Source organism: Eurypyga helias, unplaced genomic scaffold, assembly GCF_000690775.1.
Source record: "Eurypyga helias isolate BGI_N326 unplaced genomic scaffold, ASM69077v1 scaffold4482, whole genome shotgun sequence".
Lineage (NCBI taxonomy): Eukaryota > Metazoa > Chordata > Aves > Eurypygiformes > Eurypygidae > Eurypyga > Eurypyga helias.
The window spans coordinates 30,082-46,959 of record NW_010235149.1 but is presented as its reverse complement, the minus strand read 5'-3'; the positions used below and the strand labels follow the sequence as shown (position 1 = coordinate 46,959).

General features: G+C 40.3%; 1 protein-coding gene across 1 annotated transcript in view; it reads right to left on the bottom strand.

Moving 5' to 3' along the window:
- Positions 1-16,878, bottom strand: part of USP24 (ubiquitin specific peptidase 24) — a 50,962-nt gene that overhangs the window by 16,555 nt on the left and 17,529 nt on the right. The window contains exons 19-46 of the mRNA XM_010146642.1: positions 16,791-16,867; positions 15,779-15,919; positions 15,578-15,631; positions 15,268-15,383; positions 14,613-14,679; positions 14,327-14,437; positions 13,835-13,933; positions 13,583-13,753; positions 12,866-12,951; positions 12,624-12,717; positions 12,212-12,367; positions 10,235-10,332; positions 9,365-9,460; positions 8,982-9,210; positions 7,794-7,953; positions 7,352-7,507; positions 6,724-6,794; positions 5,860-6,020; positions 4,946-5,007; positions 4,399-4,590; positions 3,972-4,089; positions 2,490-2,634; positions 1,922-2,041; positions 1,564-1,689; positions 1,253-1,351; positions 969-1,051; positions 609-750; positions 75-194 (exon numbers count right to left, since the gene is read on the bottom strand). Of these exons, the coding sequence (XP_010144944.1) occupies positions 75-194; positions 609-750; positions 969-1,051; positions 1,253-1,351; positions 1,564-1,689; positions 1,922-2,041; positions 2,490-2,634; positions 3,972-4,089; positions 4,399-4,590; positions 4,946-5,007; positions 5,860-6,020; positions 6,724-6,794; positions 7,352-7,507; positions 7,794-7,953; positions 8,982-9,210; positions 9,365-9,460; positions 10,235-10,332; positions 12,212-12,367; positions 12,624-12,717; positions 12,866-12,951; positions 13,583-13,753; positions 13,835-13,933; positions 14,327-14,437; positions 14,613-14,679; positions 15,268-15,383; positions 15,578-15,631; positions 15,779-15,919; positions 16,791-16,867 (3,350 nt within the window). The remainder of the gene's footprint in view (positions 1-74; positions 195-608; positions 751-968; positions 1,052-1,252; positions 1,352-1,563; positions 1,690-1,921; positions 2,042-2,489; positions 2,635-3,971; positions 4,090-4,398; positions 4,591-4,945; positions 5,008-5,859; positions 6,021-6,723; positions 6,795-7,351; positions 7,508-7,793; positions 7,954-8,981; positions 9,211-9,364; positions 9,461-10,234; positions 10,333-12,211; positions 12,368-12,623; positions 12,718-12,865; positions 12,952-13,582; positions 13,754-13,834; positions 13,934-14,326; positions 14,438-14,612; positions 14,680-15,267; positions 15,384-15,577; positions 15,632-15,778; positions 15,920-16,790; positions 16,868-16,878) is intronic.

Below are 16,878 nucleotides of genomic sequence, written 5' to 3'. Positions count from 1 at the left end.
TGAATAATAGGAAGAGTAAGAGTCCACTCCATGAAGTGTGTGGAGGGGCAGGCCATACAGAAAAAAATTCTTACCCTTATTTGTTCATCGTACTTAATAGAACGTCCACTCTCCCAATCAAAGCCAAATCTCATCAGGTGAATCACCAACAGGCTAGGTAAGACCTTAATGCATGTGCGCTTCACTGTAGTTCTCTTAAAAAGAAAAAAGAACATCACCTCTATCTATATACCTCAGGCATTCTGTAGTATTCTTCTACAGCTGCTCAATTCCAGCTTCTTGAACTGCTGTACAATACAGCCGTGGGAGGCAGGAACACCACGGGATGATTGTAATACCTACAGATAAAGTACTACTGCAGCTATTACAGAGTTTGCGCACTGGGCTGGTATGTTACAGAACATTTTACCATCCCGCCATCCCTCTAAACATTCTACAATATGAGTTACAGGGAAAAAAGGATGTAATCTGCATGGATTTATGGATTTAACCTTTTATGTCTTCAGCGTAGAAGAGTCTCACAGAGTGTGGCTTCTACGACCGAGTAATGCTCAAGAAAACACTAAGCTACAGTTGAATCTTCCTGCACATACATTAAGAACCAATACCTTTTCTTTGCACTTCTCGCAGTAGTAGGCGTTGCTTCCTTCCAGAACCTCTCCTCTAACAAACTGATCCAATGATATTTCCAGACTTTGACATGAAGTCACACCAAGGTTGAGAGCCATGAAGGCTTCCTCACGCTCATACCTAAATGCAGGAACAACAGTCAAGGCACCGACGAGAGCAGAACCTGTCCAACGTGCATCAACAAGACATACGCTGAGGAAAGAACACTGCCTTTGCCCCACGGGCTGTGATGCTCACCAAGGCATATTGCTCTACCTTCCCGTGCTATCCTGACCTACATGTTTTAAGAGTTATGGGAGCACATAACTCGGTAACTAACATGCTAAATTTAACATTACCTGTGAGGACAGTCCTTGCAGATCTTCTGATCAGAGAAGATACCTTGAAATGTGTTCTTAAATATTTGGTCTCTTCCTATTTTCTGTTGGAGATGTAAAGTTAAACATCAGTTGGATATACTGCAGAGTGAAAGACCAAGAATTTTAAACTTCTGAATACTCTGTAGATTACAAAATAAGGCAAATGGCTGTCTGCCTTCTGTTCTGAAGAACAAAAGGAGGAAGACAGAAAAGGTACCAAGGAGATGCATGTAAATAAGGAAAGAAATCCCTGAGGTTTTTACCTTGAGGTACTCATCCATTTGATCTATAAGGCTGGTGAAGAACTCATAAGCATCCTGTTGCTCTCTAACGTAAAGTTCCTTATTCCACATCTTGAAAATCTATATAAAATATAAATATATATAAAAAGGTGGTTGTTCCATATACATATCACTAAAGAAAGTGATTTTAAAAAAGAAAGGTTATTTTTGCATGTTTTGACTTTTTGAAGTAGAACTTGAAGCAGAAATTCTGCAATGAGAAAAGGCCAAATACATGACTACTTGTTTGTTAAGTAGGAAAGCTCTGTATTCCAAACAAAAAGAGGCAATACCTTCCAAAAGTTCTCAGGTACATAATACTGTAGCTTGCTTTCCATCAAATGACCAAAGAGAGATTGAACTTGATAGAACACATTGTCATCTGGATTGTCTGTATCATCATCAATGGAAAGCAAGGCCTGGAAGGAAACAAATAACCTTATTAAATTGGTTCTTGGCAAAATTATTGCTGTACGTTGTCACAACCCAGTGCACAACTTCTAAATCATATATTTGTGTGTATGTATTTATGCATATGCATGTACATACATTTTTTTTTAACAATTTATTTACAAATGGTGCCAAGATGAACTTGCAGTTCAGGTGACAGTAATTTCAAAAAGATGATTTACTGCATGTTGAACCTATTACCTCTGGGAGACCAGGCTGCATATACAGCTGCTGGAAGACGGCATTCATGTAACAAGTAGCACCACCATTCTTCAATCCCACAAATCCTGAAATGGAGCGACTATCCACGGGTGGAAGGTACTAGAATGACAAACACATTTTTTTGTCCCAGTAAGTTATAAAAAGCATGAGACTAACAACATACCATGGCTTTTATAATCACCTTATGAGCTGTTAAGAGCAATGTAATGGAAAACCAGGAATTTAAATTCTGAAAGATCACAAGAGTGCAACGTTTGTTCATTTGTGTATTTAACACTTTGCACACAACTGTTACAAACGGGCTAAAATTTATCTTAATAAAATTGGTGATATTTCAGAAACACTTCTTTCTTAGCCAGATAATAACTGACAAAGACTCACTGGAGTATTTGCTTCTGAGCAAGATCAAATGGGTCTGCATTTACTTGTCTGCTTTTTCTCATTTTAAATTAAAGACCATGGAACCTTCATTAATGGAGCGGTTAAGTAGATCATACACAGTACTCCAAACCACGCTAATACAAATCAAAAAAGGCTTCTTGCTTACATCAAACTCCTTGGTAAGTGCAGGGTCACACTGGTGATGCATAGAAAGCAGCTCTTTTGTAATAAGCTGGAGATTGGAAGGTGAGCTATCAGCCAGCATTACTAACACTTCATAAGCAGCTAATCGGCTATCTGCTGTACTGCACCTAAAAGAAAACCACATTTGAGATCTGTTTTGTAGATGACTCAATTATTTCTAATTCCAGAAAGCCGCATTACTCAGAGCAAGTGGCAATTAATGTTCAAAAGGAACACTTTAAATGATAAAACACTCCTGGGAGACTGCAGAGTGCTATTTTTTCTTTCTTGCGAGGGGTAAGGGGAAGAAAAGAATCAGAAGAGCAGCACCAGAAACGCTCCTTTAAATAAGCCTCCCTTACTGACATGGAGACACTGGCTGTTAACAGCCAGCAGCAAGGAAAACTAGGTACCCTAAAAAGGTGACAGAATCTGTTGTATCTGAGGACAGACAAAGAGATTCCCTAGCACTGCAACATGAATGGAGACATGGTGACTTCTTTACTGGGAGACAAGCTTTCAAAGAGCTAGATCAGATAACTTACATGCTACAAGAGGTGACCTTAGACCTAAGTTGTGCTAAACCAGTACAGGACACCTTTACTTAGCCCTTTTCCATGGATTATCCAATACACTAGCCCTTTCTTCTGAAAGCCAAAGAAAAGGCTTGATTTCCTTTGAGCAAATAAAAGAGCACGCTTGAGATGAACTGCAGTGGAGCAAAGCTGAAGCCAACCACTACGGTGTAGCAAGTCCCATTCAGTCCAGGGGTTCCTAAATGCTCCACTGGAACCTTCTGCAGGGTTTGTGGAAAGGCAGATATGCCTGATCCAACCCTAACGCCAACTAGTCAGTGTAATGTGAACAATCCAGCTGCAGCAGCACAAAACTCCACAGGAGCTAATTCACCCACCCCTTCAGATACTGCAGTAACAGAAGGCAGGTGTGAGAGGAAAGAGAAAGCTCTTTTTTCCTCCCATTTGATATAGTCTGGGTTATCTCAGCTGCAGGGAGACTTGCTCAGCATTGACTTTTTACAAGGGACAGTTCTTTTGAAGGGAGAAAGAAAACAGCAGTACGTTTGAGATTCTCATTTGCAAGGGGCTTGGGCAGTTTGTTTCCTGCTCATGCTCCAACTCAGCCAACCTCCCAAGCCATGATGAGCTAAAGGAGTACTCTCTGGAATCCTGAAAACAGCACTTCATTGTGCTTGCAGTTCATCACTGATCTAAAACAAAGCACAGGCTTTAGAATTACAGAAAAGCAAAGATTTTGGGTGACAGGAGAACTCAAAAACATTATTTGGACACTTACGTAGGAAACGTACAACGTATTATTTGGAAACTTTATGTAGGAAAGGCATGCTCTGAAGAAATGCTCCAACCTGATATTAACTCCCAGTATGACATTTGCATTCATGAGAACTAGGACAAAACCTGACATGAACAAAAAAAGCGCTTCTTACTTTGGATGAAAGTCCTGCTGACTGATGGCAGCACTGCCTGCTGGAGAATGGCTATTCAGAATAATCCTGGATGCTCGGAAGAGGAAATCATCCATCAGCGGCTTAATCAAAGATGAACCTGTAACACAGCAATCAACATCTGTTGCTGAATACTTACATTATCACTGCAGATGTCAAAAGGTGTTCTGTAACAGCAAAATCAGTTAATAGCACCGTACCAACAAGAAGCATATCCAAATATTTTATCAAATGCCAAAGGTACAATAAAAGTACTGCCAACCTTACTCACAGCTCTGTATCACTTCTACCAATATATTATAGTGTCTTCACAGGTACTGTCTACCCACCAAAACATTTTCTGTTACCTGTTAGTGCTATGCAGGACCCACACTAGTCTAGTCACTTCTGAGTACAAAGGAATACTTACCAACCATTTCCTTCTCTGCCCCACAGAGTGAAAGGAGAGTCTTGATGAGCCTCAAGTGTCCTGCTAGCAGGATGTTATCAGCTTCACTCGTCTCCCACTCAGCTGTGCGGTTGGGTTCAAAATTGTCCAGCCAGGTGATCTCATCTTCTAACATGGCAGCTGGGCTTATCTTTAGCTGTTCCATTTCTGATGCTGCATGAGAAAAAGAAAAGGCAGAAAAATTAACAGCTCTAAGTGTAGAATATAAAAACAGAGAATTTTAAACAGTGTGGTAACGGTCTAGTTTCCCCAGCGATGTGTACAAAGTATACCTTCCACAAAAAGAACTCATTTCGCTTTCCAAAAGGAGTAAGCTGCCTTGCTATTACAACACGCCAAGAACAGCCCATGGCAGGTGTTAACAACAGGACAGCCAGCAGGCCACCTCGAGTTCACGGTGTAGTAACCCCTCCAGGAAGGCAATTCTACCTCTTGTTTAAGGAAAGAAGTGCTTGGAAGGTGCAGTCAGAACGACATGCGTGCCTGTACAGTATCTGAGTAGACTTACATGTGAGGTCATCCAGTAACTGACATCTCAGGTCAAAATATTCTGTACACTGGGAGAGAAGTCTGAAACAGGTACAAAGAAAAGAAAGGTTTAATTTAATATCAGAAGCATTTTTCTAAGCAGATGCCTTTAAGGCCTGTGTGTTCTCTCCATCTAATCCAAAATAGCATAGCTGTCTAGGTACACTTCTGCATGGACATGTCGCAGCTTTAAAACAAATTCCTTCCCAACAGCTAGTGCTATATGTTATGAATAACACTTGATCCTGTTTTCTTCCTTCCTAACAATTTTAGTTAATTATCAGATGATGATAACACCTCTCAGTTACTCCTTTATTTAGATTCCTCTAGAAATTGCTGTCTAAAGGTACAGTTAAATCGAACCACCTTTGGCCAGTCAGGGACAAGTTAACAGGACTGACACCTACAGCCTTTACAGGTGCCACTGGTAACATAGGCAACAAGAACTCAGGTGAAGGCATAGGTCCAGACTTCACTAAAAAGACTGAAGCCTTTAGGATTGGTTTCTGATCTGACCTGTGCCGTACTATCACATAAATTCCATGATACCCTCATACATCCCATCACCTCTATGTCTCATACAGGGCTCCAGCCAGGTTCTGACTGCCATGACCACAACCTAGGAAGAGAAGGGCTATTTAGCAATTGCCACATCTCAAAAGGGAGGTCAAATAAGGCAGACTGTAAGAGCTCACCGAGTCAGAGCTGTACTTTGAGAATTCAGCTCTATTTCTCTTCAACTGACATACTTCCAAAACTATCTGGGGAGTGACAGGGATGTCTATTTTCAACAGACTTGCAAAGTCCTAATCCCTTGTGCCTGTACCTTCCACAGCAGTACTCAGGTAAAACACTGATGCATTTGCTTCCTCAATAAACACACATCTGACTTACCTCTGGTTGATTCCTCTCATGATGCTGGTTGGTGACCAAAGGGGCAGCTGGGCACCAAGAACAACACTCAGGAGAAACTGGTTTGGCTTCTGTACATCTGGGTGAGCCGATGTGTCTGTCTGACTAAGGGTGTACAACTGGTCACAGGCAACACGACGAATCTGAAACAGTGTCACAGTCAAACACTAGCAGTTGCTCAAAGTTTGCAAAAAAAGACACTTGTTTTGTTAGAAATCAAACTGAAAAGATGCTGAAAAGCTTGTGTAAACTGGACTATGAACTCTGCGCCCCCAGCCAGCGTTTCTCTATTTATAGGGATTGAGCAATCCACTTTCATCCCAGAGCTAGAAAGCTCTGATGAGTTATTAAACACAGATTATAAATTCAGGTAAGGTGGAAAAGGTGCAATGACTTCTAGATGTCAGAATATCCAGAATAATCTTCAATCAGAAAGAATGAATTTTAGAAGGGTTCTGACATTTGGAAGCATTTCTCAAAAGTTCAGAGAGTTCATTAGATTTTTTCCAAATCTTTTGAGACAGAAGTTATTGGAACTGTCTCTAAAGTACTAGTTCTATTCTCATTTTGGAGAGACAATTCTGCATTTTCTTTAGACTAGCCACTGTACAATCCTGTGCCTCATGGATTAAACAAGCCTAAAGAATGTAATAATTCAGCATTTTCTACCAACACATCACTAGATGCTGGAATTACTAACAATTACACAAAGGTTATTCATTCAGATACAAAACACTGTTGGAGTATTTGTAATGAACAAGTTGTTCTTCAAGACCGTACAAAATGATCAAAGTAGACACATTTCAGAAGCGTAACACTGAGGAAGTTTTCAGAGAAGACCCTCACCTCAGCACTTGGTGATCCAAGCAGAATGTCAATGATGAAATCGGCAACACAAGGCAAATTGTAAAAAGATCCTAGAACAGAAGAATGCCAGGCTATCTTTTTAAAAATGATCCTTTAAAGTAAATTACAGTGTTTAAACTACCACAGAACCTGGAGAACATCCCCTGTCAACACTGAAAAGCAGTAAGGGCTATTTGCTCCTTTCCCCATCCCCAAACAGCACCAGGTTGCATGAGTATTTTCCTTGTCCTTCCACCACCCCCAAGGTTCACACCTCCTGTCCAGAGAGGTTCAAGTGCTGAACACGAGCTATGTAAACAGCAGCACTTACAAAATCACATACTTCAAAGCCAGTGCAAGTATTTATAGACTGGCAGTAAGTCAGCTTTCCCAAAACACTTCACTAAGGCACAGCACTACATGCCTTGTTTCAGGCCACCCGTTCTTCAGTTTTGGAAAGAACACCCCTGTGTTTTTTAAATGAAATATTGTTTTAAATTCGAGCTGACTCAGTTTACAAAGCTACAAGTTTCTCATGATTTTTTTTTTTGTACTTATCCATCTCCAAAATCCTTCACCCCACCTTACTTACACTGCAAATAGCGAGTAATCCAATTGTACTTCATACCTAGTTGCTGACTGCGTAGCTGAAGGCAGGTGACTAGGAGAGACAGGGCTTCTCCAGCAATCAGAGCATCCTTGGTGGATACGGACTGCTGCCTCACGCAGATACCTGCGTGCAGCGCGGTTGGCTCTCCTTCGCTTCCCGAACTGCAGTTGCTTCCTGCGTTAAGGAACAAACAAGTGCTGTAATCCAGTACATTTTTCAGATGTTTTCAGCTTCTGGTCAGTTCTCTGCAATTTAAAAAAAACTTCTCCAAATGCCACATGAACGTACAGCATTTTGCTCAGATTTGTGTAATTCCATCACACAATATCCTGAGTTGGAAGGGACCCAAGAGGATCACTGAATCCAACTCCAAGGAATTCAGCTAAAAGCTTCAAAAGTGTTCAATTAAGAATAAACCAAACGCTTTCCTTAGATTGGTTTAGAGGCACAATTAACCTACCTGAGCTGCTAAGTCTGTTTCGAATGCCAGCAGGAAATAAAGTGTTGCTCTCTTTTATTGGCTGACTACTTCCCACGAGGTCCAGTCGTCCTGCAGCTGCAGCCCAGGAGAGTCGCATGAAGCAAGCCACTGTGGAAGTGAAATCATTCACCTCCATAGTCTGAAGGAACAAGAAACAACAGTTACTTTGTTAATCACAGGGATAAGAGGAATGTACCTTCTGGATCTTGACATCTGGATTTGTCTTCCTCTCCGCTCTGAGCAGGTTCAAGAGCCTTTTTGTTCCCAAGGAGAGATAACTATTGCTCCCTTAGTATGAAGTAGTTAGTTTTAAAATTCTCCATTAGGGTATTTAAATTCTCCCTTTTCACCTACCTGGAGATAGGCATGATGATTGCAATCCTATCAATCCATTTGGGAAGCACTGTCCAAGAACCTAACTTAGCTTACTCATCACATTAACTATGAAATTCCTTTCAACTGCACTGAACTTTCAAATGGGTTGAGTTTCTGTCAGATTAGACTGTTTTAGTAAATAGCCAGTCTCAGATTAATTACACTGACATGCCCACAAAGGGGGAAAAGAGCATTTTCTTTAAGTATTGAAAATAAAAAAGTTTCCTTTTTCCCCAGCGTACTGTTAAGAAAATTTAGTTTAATGACCTGTTTTGAAACAAAACACTTGCCCAGAATTTCTGATTCAAAGAAATATGGACTACAAGCCAGAAGTTCAAGCAGGAACCTTTTCTCTTCTATTCACAGAAAATTAACAAGAGTAAGATATTAGGGTTTTTTTCAGGTTTTTCAGCATGACTCAAAATAAATCACAAGTAAGATTTTTGTGCAGAACCACTTCTGGTAAGCACTTTTGGGGTACTGCTTCCCCTTGTACCGCCAAAACAAATTTTGAGACCATATTAAAATGCAGATCAAGACTGGGAAGAGACACTGAAGGTCAAGATTTTCAGAGGCTTTTAAATGGAGCCTGGGCAAGAACCTGTACAAAAGGTAGATTTTTGGTTAAAAATCCAGGAGCTATACAGATGGCACTGGAGAAGACACCACTACGTCACCATGAATCATGAACCACTTGCTTACTTGTATGGCAACTCTGAGGAGCTATACAGATGGCACTGGAGACGACACCACCATGAATGAACCACCATGAATCATGAACCACTTCCTTACTTGTATGGCAACTCTTGCTGCTGGTATGATTTCTTCCACCCTAATGGAGGATCTGTCAGACACAGAGAGCTGTCGGTAGGATGACTTCTCAGGTGTTCCACAAATGGACATCTGCCTGCTTGCCTGTCGGCTGACATTACGGAAGGGGCGCGAGGACAATGCTTCTACCCCGTCTTTAATGAAATCCTCATCCAGTAAGGTAGGCATCGTTTGGCCAACAAGCAAGAACCTACATTCACAGAGTAAAAAGGTCAGGCTTATTTTTGAATGTTCACAGCAAGTGAATGAAACAGTATTCAAAGTACCAATTAATCTTAATATTACAAGTCACGCTACAAAAGCCAAGAAAGCAGCACTTTCTGCAATGAAAGGCAATTCCATACCTTGCAAGTTGCAGGCAGATGGAATAGACTCCCTGTCTTGTTTCATAGTCTACTTCTGATGGAATGGAATCTCTCTGCATCACATTCACCACCAAACTGAAAAACAAATCAATAAGACTCTGTTTGAAAATATTTTACATTAGGAGAGAGCTGCAATTAATTTATCTCTGTCCTTCCCTCCTCCTAGTCAGTCAGCTGCATGCCAGTTAAAACTGCCAAACTGCTGTCTTTGGAGAATAACAGCCCCATTTTCCCCTCCTACATCTACAGACGGAAGCTTTCTGTTAGTGCTGGAAAATGCTTCAGGATCTAGGGGGCAGGGTGTGTGTGTGTGTGGACAGAATGACTAAGAGAAACATCAACTTGATGAATCTGACATCAACACAAGCAGTATTGTCAGGTCTTCCAAACCACTCACACTGTGTCTTAATTCTTATCTGAAGGGTCTGAATTCTGGAGACTGTACAATTAGATTTGGTCCCCACTGCACGACCTGTGCTCTGACTGCTTAAAATATCCACTGGTACCTGTGCAGGGCAGGGCATAGTGTAACTACGCACTTGCATGTTTAAATTGAAACATTTAAATGCTAACTCCCCACATATCAATGATCTTCGTAAAAGCTACGCTTGACAAGCTTATTTGTGCCTAACTTTATTTTGGGATTTAACCACATGTACTCTATGACATTGCTATGGTAGCTACAGTAGCTTTTCAGACACTGGATAATTAAAAAACAGCTTTAGGTGGATTATTTTTCTCTGAAAAAGAAGCTGACAGGTGTACTAGTGCACTACAGTGTGGAAATCAGAAACCACGGAGAACTGCTAACTAAATGAAGTGTTAGAAACTGAAATTTTGAAATCTAACCTCAAACCTCCTGCTCTGAGGAAGTTTTCACAGAAAGACTTGGCACAATTTCTTGCCATTTCATCATCTGCTGTTGGCATCAGCTTAGAGCTCAGTACCTAAAATAAATTAACAAATAAGCACACATACACCCACCCCCCTTAGTATTCTTTATCTGCTGATGGTTAAAAGTGAACAAAAAAAAAAATCCACTACAAATGAAGCAATTAACCAACACACTTATGAGAAGCTGTAGTCAGTAAAGAGAAATCACATTACAAATATTCAGGGCAACGATGGCCATTAGATATTTATTCTGTATCAAAAGGTGTTTTTTTTTTTTCCCCTCATTGCAGTTTACTAGGAAAAGGGAAAACAGAGTACATACTCTACCACGTGAAATGTCTTCAGGCTCAGCTGGTGCTCCTTAAGAGCCCAAATCCTTCTCCTTTCTAGATTTTCAGTTGACAGGATCCCATAAAACACCCTGCTTATTGAAAGGCTTACTGATTCATGCCTTCTGAAACATAACTGTATTGCTGCTACTGGTTTTTGGTGTGGTTTTGTCCTTTTGTTTTGGGGTTTGGGTTCTAGGTTTTTTTTTTTGGGGTTTTTTTTTTTTTGAGGTAAAAGATAGGCCAGGTAATTCCAGGGGCCTTATGAACATCACCACCGTATCATCCCTCCTGTTTTATATCAGCACTAAACTTCAGAGAATGCAATTACACTCAAACATGGCCATGAGGAGGTCTGTGGTCTCTGTGGGTCAGATCTCATGAACATTTATAATCAATCTCACTTCATTTTACATAAAACCCCCCCAAACCAACAAACTGACAAACAAACCCAGCCTAGGCCACTCCCAAAACCCCAGAAAACCCCCAGAAGTACAGCCAACAATGTTGCATGTGGGAAAACAAAAAGGTATCTCTTCCAGGTTCACAGGTCAGAAGAATGGTTTACGGAGTTCCAGGCATGGAATCTTATCACAACTCCGCATGACATAAGCCTGAACACCTGCAACATTTAATTTTGATCTCTTTAAGTGCTGAAAATTTCCTGTACACACTTTTTGAGAAAGCAGTTCAGACTGGTTTCCATATTTTCAGCAGATCACCAGTTAAGGGGATAAAGCAGCACATCATCCTTTTCCTGACAGAAATGATCTTCCAATTGGCTTGACTGGACTTGAGGAACAAGTCCACTCATATAATCTACACATCTACTACTTCTCATCCCTTGCCAGAAAAGCAAGCAATTTATTACTTGCTTTTATTATTTTCTCTGGCAGAGAAGCAGCAGATAACCATCGCATCATACTGTAATATAACCTGCCAGTTCAACAAGATACCCTTGCTGTGATATGCTAAACCATTCCCCTTCAGTTGTAGACCTTATCAACATATTTCAAAGACATCATCAAATATCTTTCATTCCAGATGTGGAGAAAAGGGGGAATCCTAACACTTCAGTGTGATGAGAGTACAGGAAGATGAAGAGCTAACATCAGACAGTAGAAGCCCAAAGGAAAGCAATCACAAGAAAATCCCTACAGTAATCTTGGCAAACAATGGGACTGAAAGAGAATAACTGTCCACTGTTTTTGAAGGTACCAAAAATCACATACTCAGAGTTTCTGGAGATTCAGGCAGGAATTTGGAACTAGATGATCTTTAAGGTCCCTTCCAACCCAAACCATTCTAGGATTCTATGACTTTGATGTTTCCTTACTCCTCTCAAGTTACTTCAGAATACTCCTTCCACCTTGCAAGTCACGAAAAGAGGAGCCTGGCTTCACAGTGCAGCCTCTAAAGGGGAACTTTTTTACCCTTTTTGTTCTGTGTAGAATTTACCACATACATTAAAGCAGACTATGACATGGCATTTGCATTTTTCATAATGACCCTATCATGGTAGACTCCTGCCCAAGAGGCTTAGAACTACTTAAACACTAGTGCTCAGAAACACAAATAGGGAGAAGTAAATATGTTTTCTTACCTCTAGATTGTAGAGCACTCTGAAAGTGGACATGCCTGGAGCAAAAGACCTGAAAAGACTTTCTAATATTGAACTAGCACTGGGCTGATGTTGGTGTTTCGAAGACAAGGAAGGTGATTTTGAAGACTGAGAACTCGATTCTGATAGCAGTGTTTTCTAGGAGGAATAAGACACAGAAGAAATATTTTGATATTTTGATACTACGGCATTTTGTTGTAATTAGCAATTTCCTATAATCCCAGTAATAATCCTCTTGCCTCCACCTGATGCATAAAAGTCACTAATCCTTAACAAGCATTATTTTGCAGTAGCATTTCAAACCCCTCACAGATTATAATCTGACAGGGAATTTAAAGAAACCTGGAGTAAAATACTTTAAGATCACTAAGAGTATTTATTGTTTAATACATACCTTTCTTCCCAGGGAATCGAGCTGATCAAGAGCTTCCTGAATAGCTGGGTCAGTGGGAATCAAAAGCAGGAGCTTCCTCACTCGCAGCGTTATCCTGAAAAGTTATGAGAAGTTACTTGTGCAGAAGAGGGCTCAGCCACACCATGGGCTGGTGGACGCCTACGCGCTGCGAAGCAAGTACCTATTCTAGATTTGCAGCGTGAGCATTTCTTCAGTATCTAATAGCCATTAAGTTTGCTTACCTTGGCTCCTCTAGATTGGCAAGCTGGTAAAGCATATCAAACACATTGCACACAAGAGCCATGACTACTCCAGGGAGGGATTTCTCCTGAGAAGTAAGCAGAAATACAAAGGTCTTTCTCCCCTTTCTGTTGCAACTAATTTAAGAGCTCTTCACTGAAGCAACCGACCCAGATGCTGACCTGGCCCACAGAAATCCCAGCTACTTTCTAGACCAAGACATTTCAATTTATACGTTATCCCATTTCCATTTTAACAATCAATTTCTCAAGTCAACTGTTAGTTAAGGTTGAGATACAAAGCAGACCAGGAGTGGTCTGAACGCACTAGTTGATGCTTCTTAGTTTATTTTCACACTGCAGCTTTATTAATAGCTGAAATCCCTGCCCCTGACAAATACACAATCTCAGATTAAATCATATGCGTCTTCTTGGTTGAAAAGACCCTGTTGAGATTAATAAACACCAAGCAGGCTACAGTAAGTGACAGAATACAGACTGTAAAGTCCAATCTGCATGCATAAGGTGATTGTGTATTTAAACGTTTTATTTCAAATGCAGTTTGAAAGCAAACCCAGACTACTCAAGACTGGATACTCAAGCTGATGTGAACAGCTCCTGTCTCATTTTACTGTACCTCTTCCACCCCAGCTGTGTCTCCCCCCAACCATTCCCCCCTCCAGGAAAATTGAGGGAAGGTGTCAGGCTACCACGCTGTACCTGTTCCATTGCATAGGATGAACTAAATACACTGCTGCTGTTGCTGGAACTGGTTGAGGAATCCGCAGAGCTCCCTGATGGAGTCCCACTTCCTGATGTTTTTACAGTAAGGACTTGCTCATCAGAGAAGCCCAGTTGGTGGAGTAGTTTCTGATCTTTGTTTACGGTTAGCTGCAAGAAAATATTTACCATTTACTTCTGGAAGAGAGACTCAATTTCATAAGGAATGAGAACTCTTTGTAGTTAACATACCAGGCTGTCATTGGCAAATATCTGTATATTATCCACCGGTGAATTCAACATCTTTGCTATCTTCCACCTGACACTCCCTACAGTTTCATTGCTATGAGCCTGTAAAATTAAACAACACGGGCTCAGTAAGTCTGCTCAAGCAGTATGTTCCAGGAGAAAAATAGAAAAATCTTCCATTTAAGTCTTCCTGCTTCTCTGCATAGGGTGATAAATGTATCACCCACAAGGGACTGAGAGGGTAGGACAGCAGTAGGAATGCTCCATCACTGACAGTAAGCAAACAACTTTTTCCCACCCTGAATGATGATCAAAATACATTTAGACTACAGACACTTCCATTACAGTAGCCCTATAGACATAACATTTTCAAATAGGGTTTTCAAGGTGACTGGAGTCCTTAAAACCAGCTTATACTGTTCAGGGCAGGCATCAGAAAACCCAAGAGTAGCTACATGATCAACACTGCACAACACACAACCTGTGCTTGCATACCTCTATGGTGAAGGTATCTTTGGTAGACTCGTACGTAACGTTAAGTGTTAAAAGATGTCCGTGGAAAGAGGCACCGTGAGGTAGAATAGTTCGGGGAACAGAGTAAAGGTCCTACAGGAAGAGAAGGATGACAGTAAATACTGCCCTTGAAAGAAAAGGCATTTCTGTGATGATATGTATGTAACAAAGTTACCAGAGTTGCAGAGGCTTCAGTAACTTTTACTACTTTTAACAACATTGGAAGTTGTGTTCTTAGCCTGGCCTAGTAAGAAATTACATCTCTTACCTCTATGGTTATCACGTAACGCTCTGCCAACAGCAGCAGTCTCTCAATTATTACAAGTTTAGTCGACCTAAAGATAAACATTGAAAACAAGAGTAACTTGTCTATGGTTAATTTAACCCCCACAGGTAACTACCATGAATTAGCTGTTTTCAAATATAAGTCCTTAAACTTGGACTACGGTTGAAAGTAACTAGGAAAACAGGCCAAGAAGCTTGTGTTATCCTGCTTGAGGTGTAGCCAGCTTCAGAAAAAGCTTCCTGTTTCCAAAGGTCCCACCCTGCACTCATATATTTTAAGCTACACATATTTGGATATGTGCAAGTTAAGCCAGAGGATGAAAACCCATCCTTTTCCCTCCCAATTAAAAAAACCCAAACCCTGCTGCCCCAGAAATATTACATGACTAATAGACTGGTAATAGCCTGTGGGGTTTTTTTGTTGGTTGGTTTTGGGGAGGGCTGAAGGGGGGTGTGAGTTTCTAGTCTTTCTTTTTTAAAGGTCTCTTTGGAACTCAAATTGCATAGTAATTGGAATAATTCAACTGAGAAGCCTCCAGAATATAAAATGGAGAATTTTAACTAGCACTGCGAATCATGTGGGAAGCAGCTGGGAGGAAGTGTCTACTGTCCTATTCATTCTCTTAAGGCAGGCTTACCTGTAAGGAGACTGAACTGATGTTGCTACCGTAGGCATAGCGGTTGCTGTAAGCATTTTTGTAGCTCTTGTAACAGCATGTGTTAACGTTGGCCCACCGAGTGCAGAGCTGGCTGCCTGGAATACAAAGCAGAGTGTAAGTGCTGGTTTACATGAACAATTAGTGTGTCTTGGAGAGCTAAGAGGACAACACGTATTTGTGGAAAGAAGATTTCTTGTTAAATAGAATTATCACCGTCAATGATTCTAATTCTAAGACATAAAACTGAAAAAGGATGTAGGTACAGGAACAATCAAGATTTGTCCTTTACCTCTAATCGTGTGTAGCAATCGGCAATGAATTTCTTGTGCAGTGATACTGAATCCTAAAGACAAAGTGTACAAATGAATTAGAATTCAAACCAAAAAAATGGGAATTACTCAGAAACTGACAGAATCCAACAAATTATACATTTTGACATGGAGAGTATCAAGGCTCTATGAATGTCAAAAGCACTTTCATATATGCCTACCTTTTTCAATCTAGGAGTCAGATTAATATAGCTGTAATTTATTATCAACTGAATAGCTTCATTAGCAATTTCTTCATCAGGTGACTCCATTGCAATCTTCCAAATGAAATCCATTCCTATTAATTCCAGCTTTTCTACACTCTACAAGAAAGAAAAGTCGAATGTGACTGGATTTCTTACAGAATAGTGAGCTGAACCACAGGAACAAGAGAGTCTTAGTCTGCTGGAAAAGCATCTTGTGACTGAATCTTAAAAATTTTCTTTTCCAGCATGCTGCCAAGCTTAAGCACAGTGCAAAGTGAAATCAACAGCTGTGGATTTGTGTTTTTATACTAGAAAAAAAAAAAATTGTTTATAAGTGCATAAACAAGTTCCAAAGAACTCTCAGTCAAGCTAACTGAAAAAAACAAAGACTGAAGAGCATAAAGAAATTTAATTGGGAATGGAATTTGTTTTTCAAAGCTCAAAATGGTAACTAACCACATAATAAACCATCACAAAACCTACTACGATACTTGGCAAAACAAATACGCATTTGAAGTAAGCTAACTCTTTGTGATAAAGATCTAAAATGCCTATGGAAAACTACTTAACATATAACCATTAATTTCACAAAAATATTGAAGGATCACAGAGTTAAAAATTATCGTAGGTTAGAATTTGAATACGATAAGCCTGGATCTTCTGTAAAGAAGAAAAATATTTTTAAAAAAGAGGAATATTTCCCTGCTAGGGAGAAGCAAAAAATGTGCACTAGAATTCATGATTATTAATGAAATAGTAGCACGCTCATCTCTCCTGAAAGTATGAACCTACACACCAGCTTCCACCTATTAAATGCTGCATTTTAACTGTTGTAATTCTAGAGTTTTAGCTTGAGAATTTAACAACATTAATGCTAGAAAGATGATCTGCATATTCACATAAATACGACAGTGTCTGCTGCTGAAGAACCCTTGTCTCCTCTCCTCCCATCCCCATGATGCCACAGGTAGTATACCAGAACACTCACCAACTGGGTTCCTTGCCTCTTTAGTCGATGGTCACACAGGTTCACATTTTCAAAGAAAGTCTTAAATAAACTAAAACCTGAAAGTGAA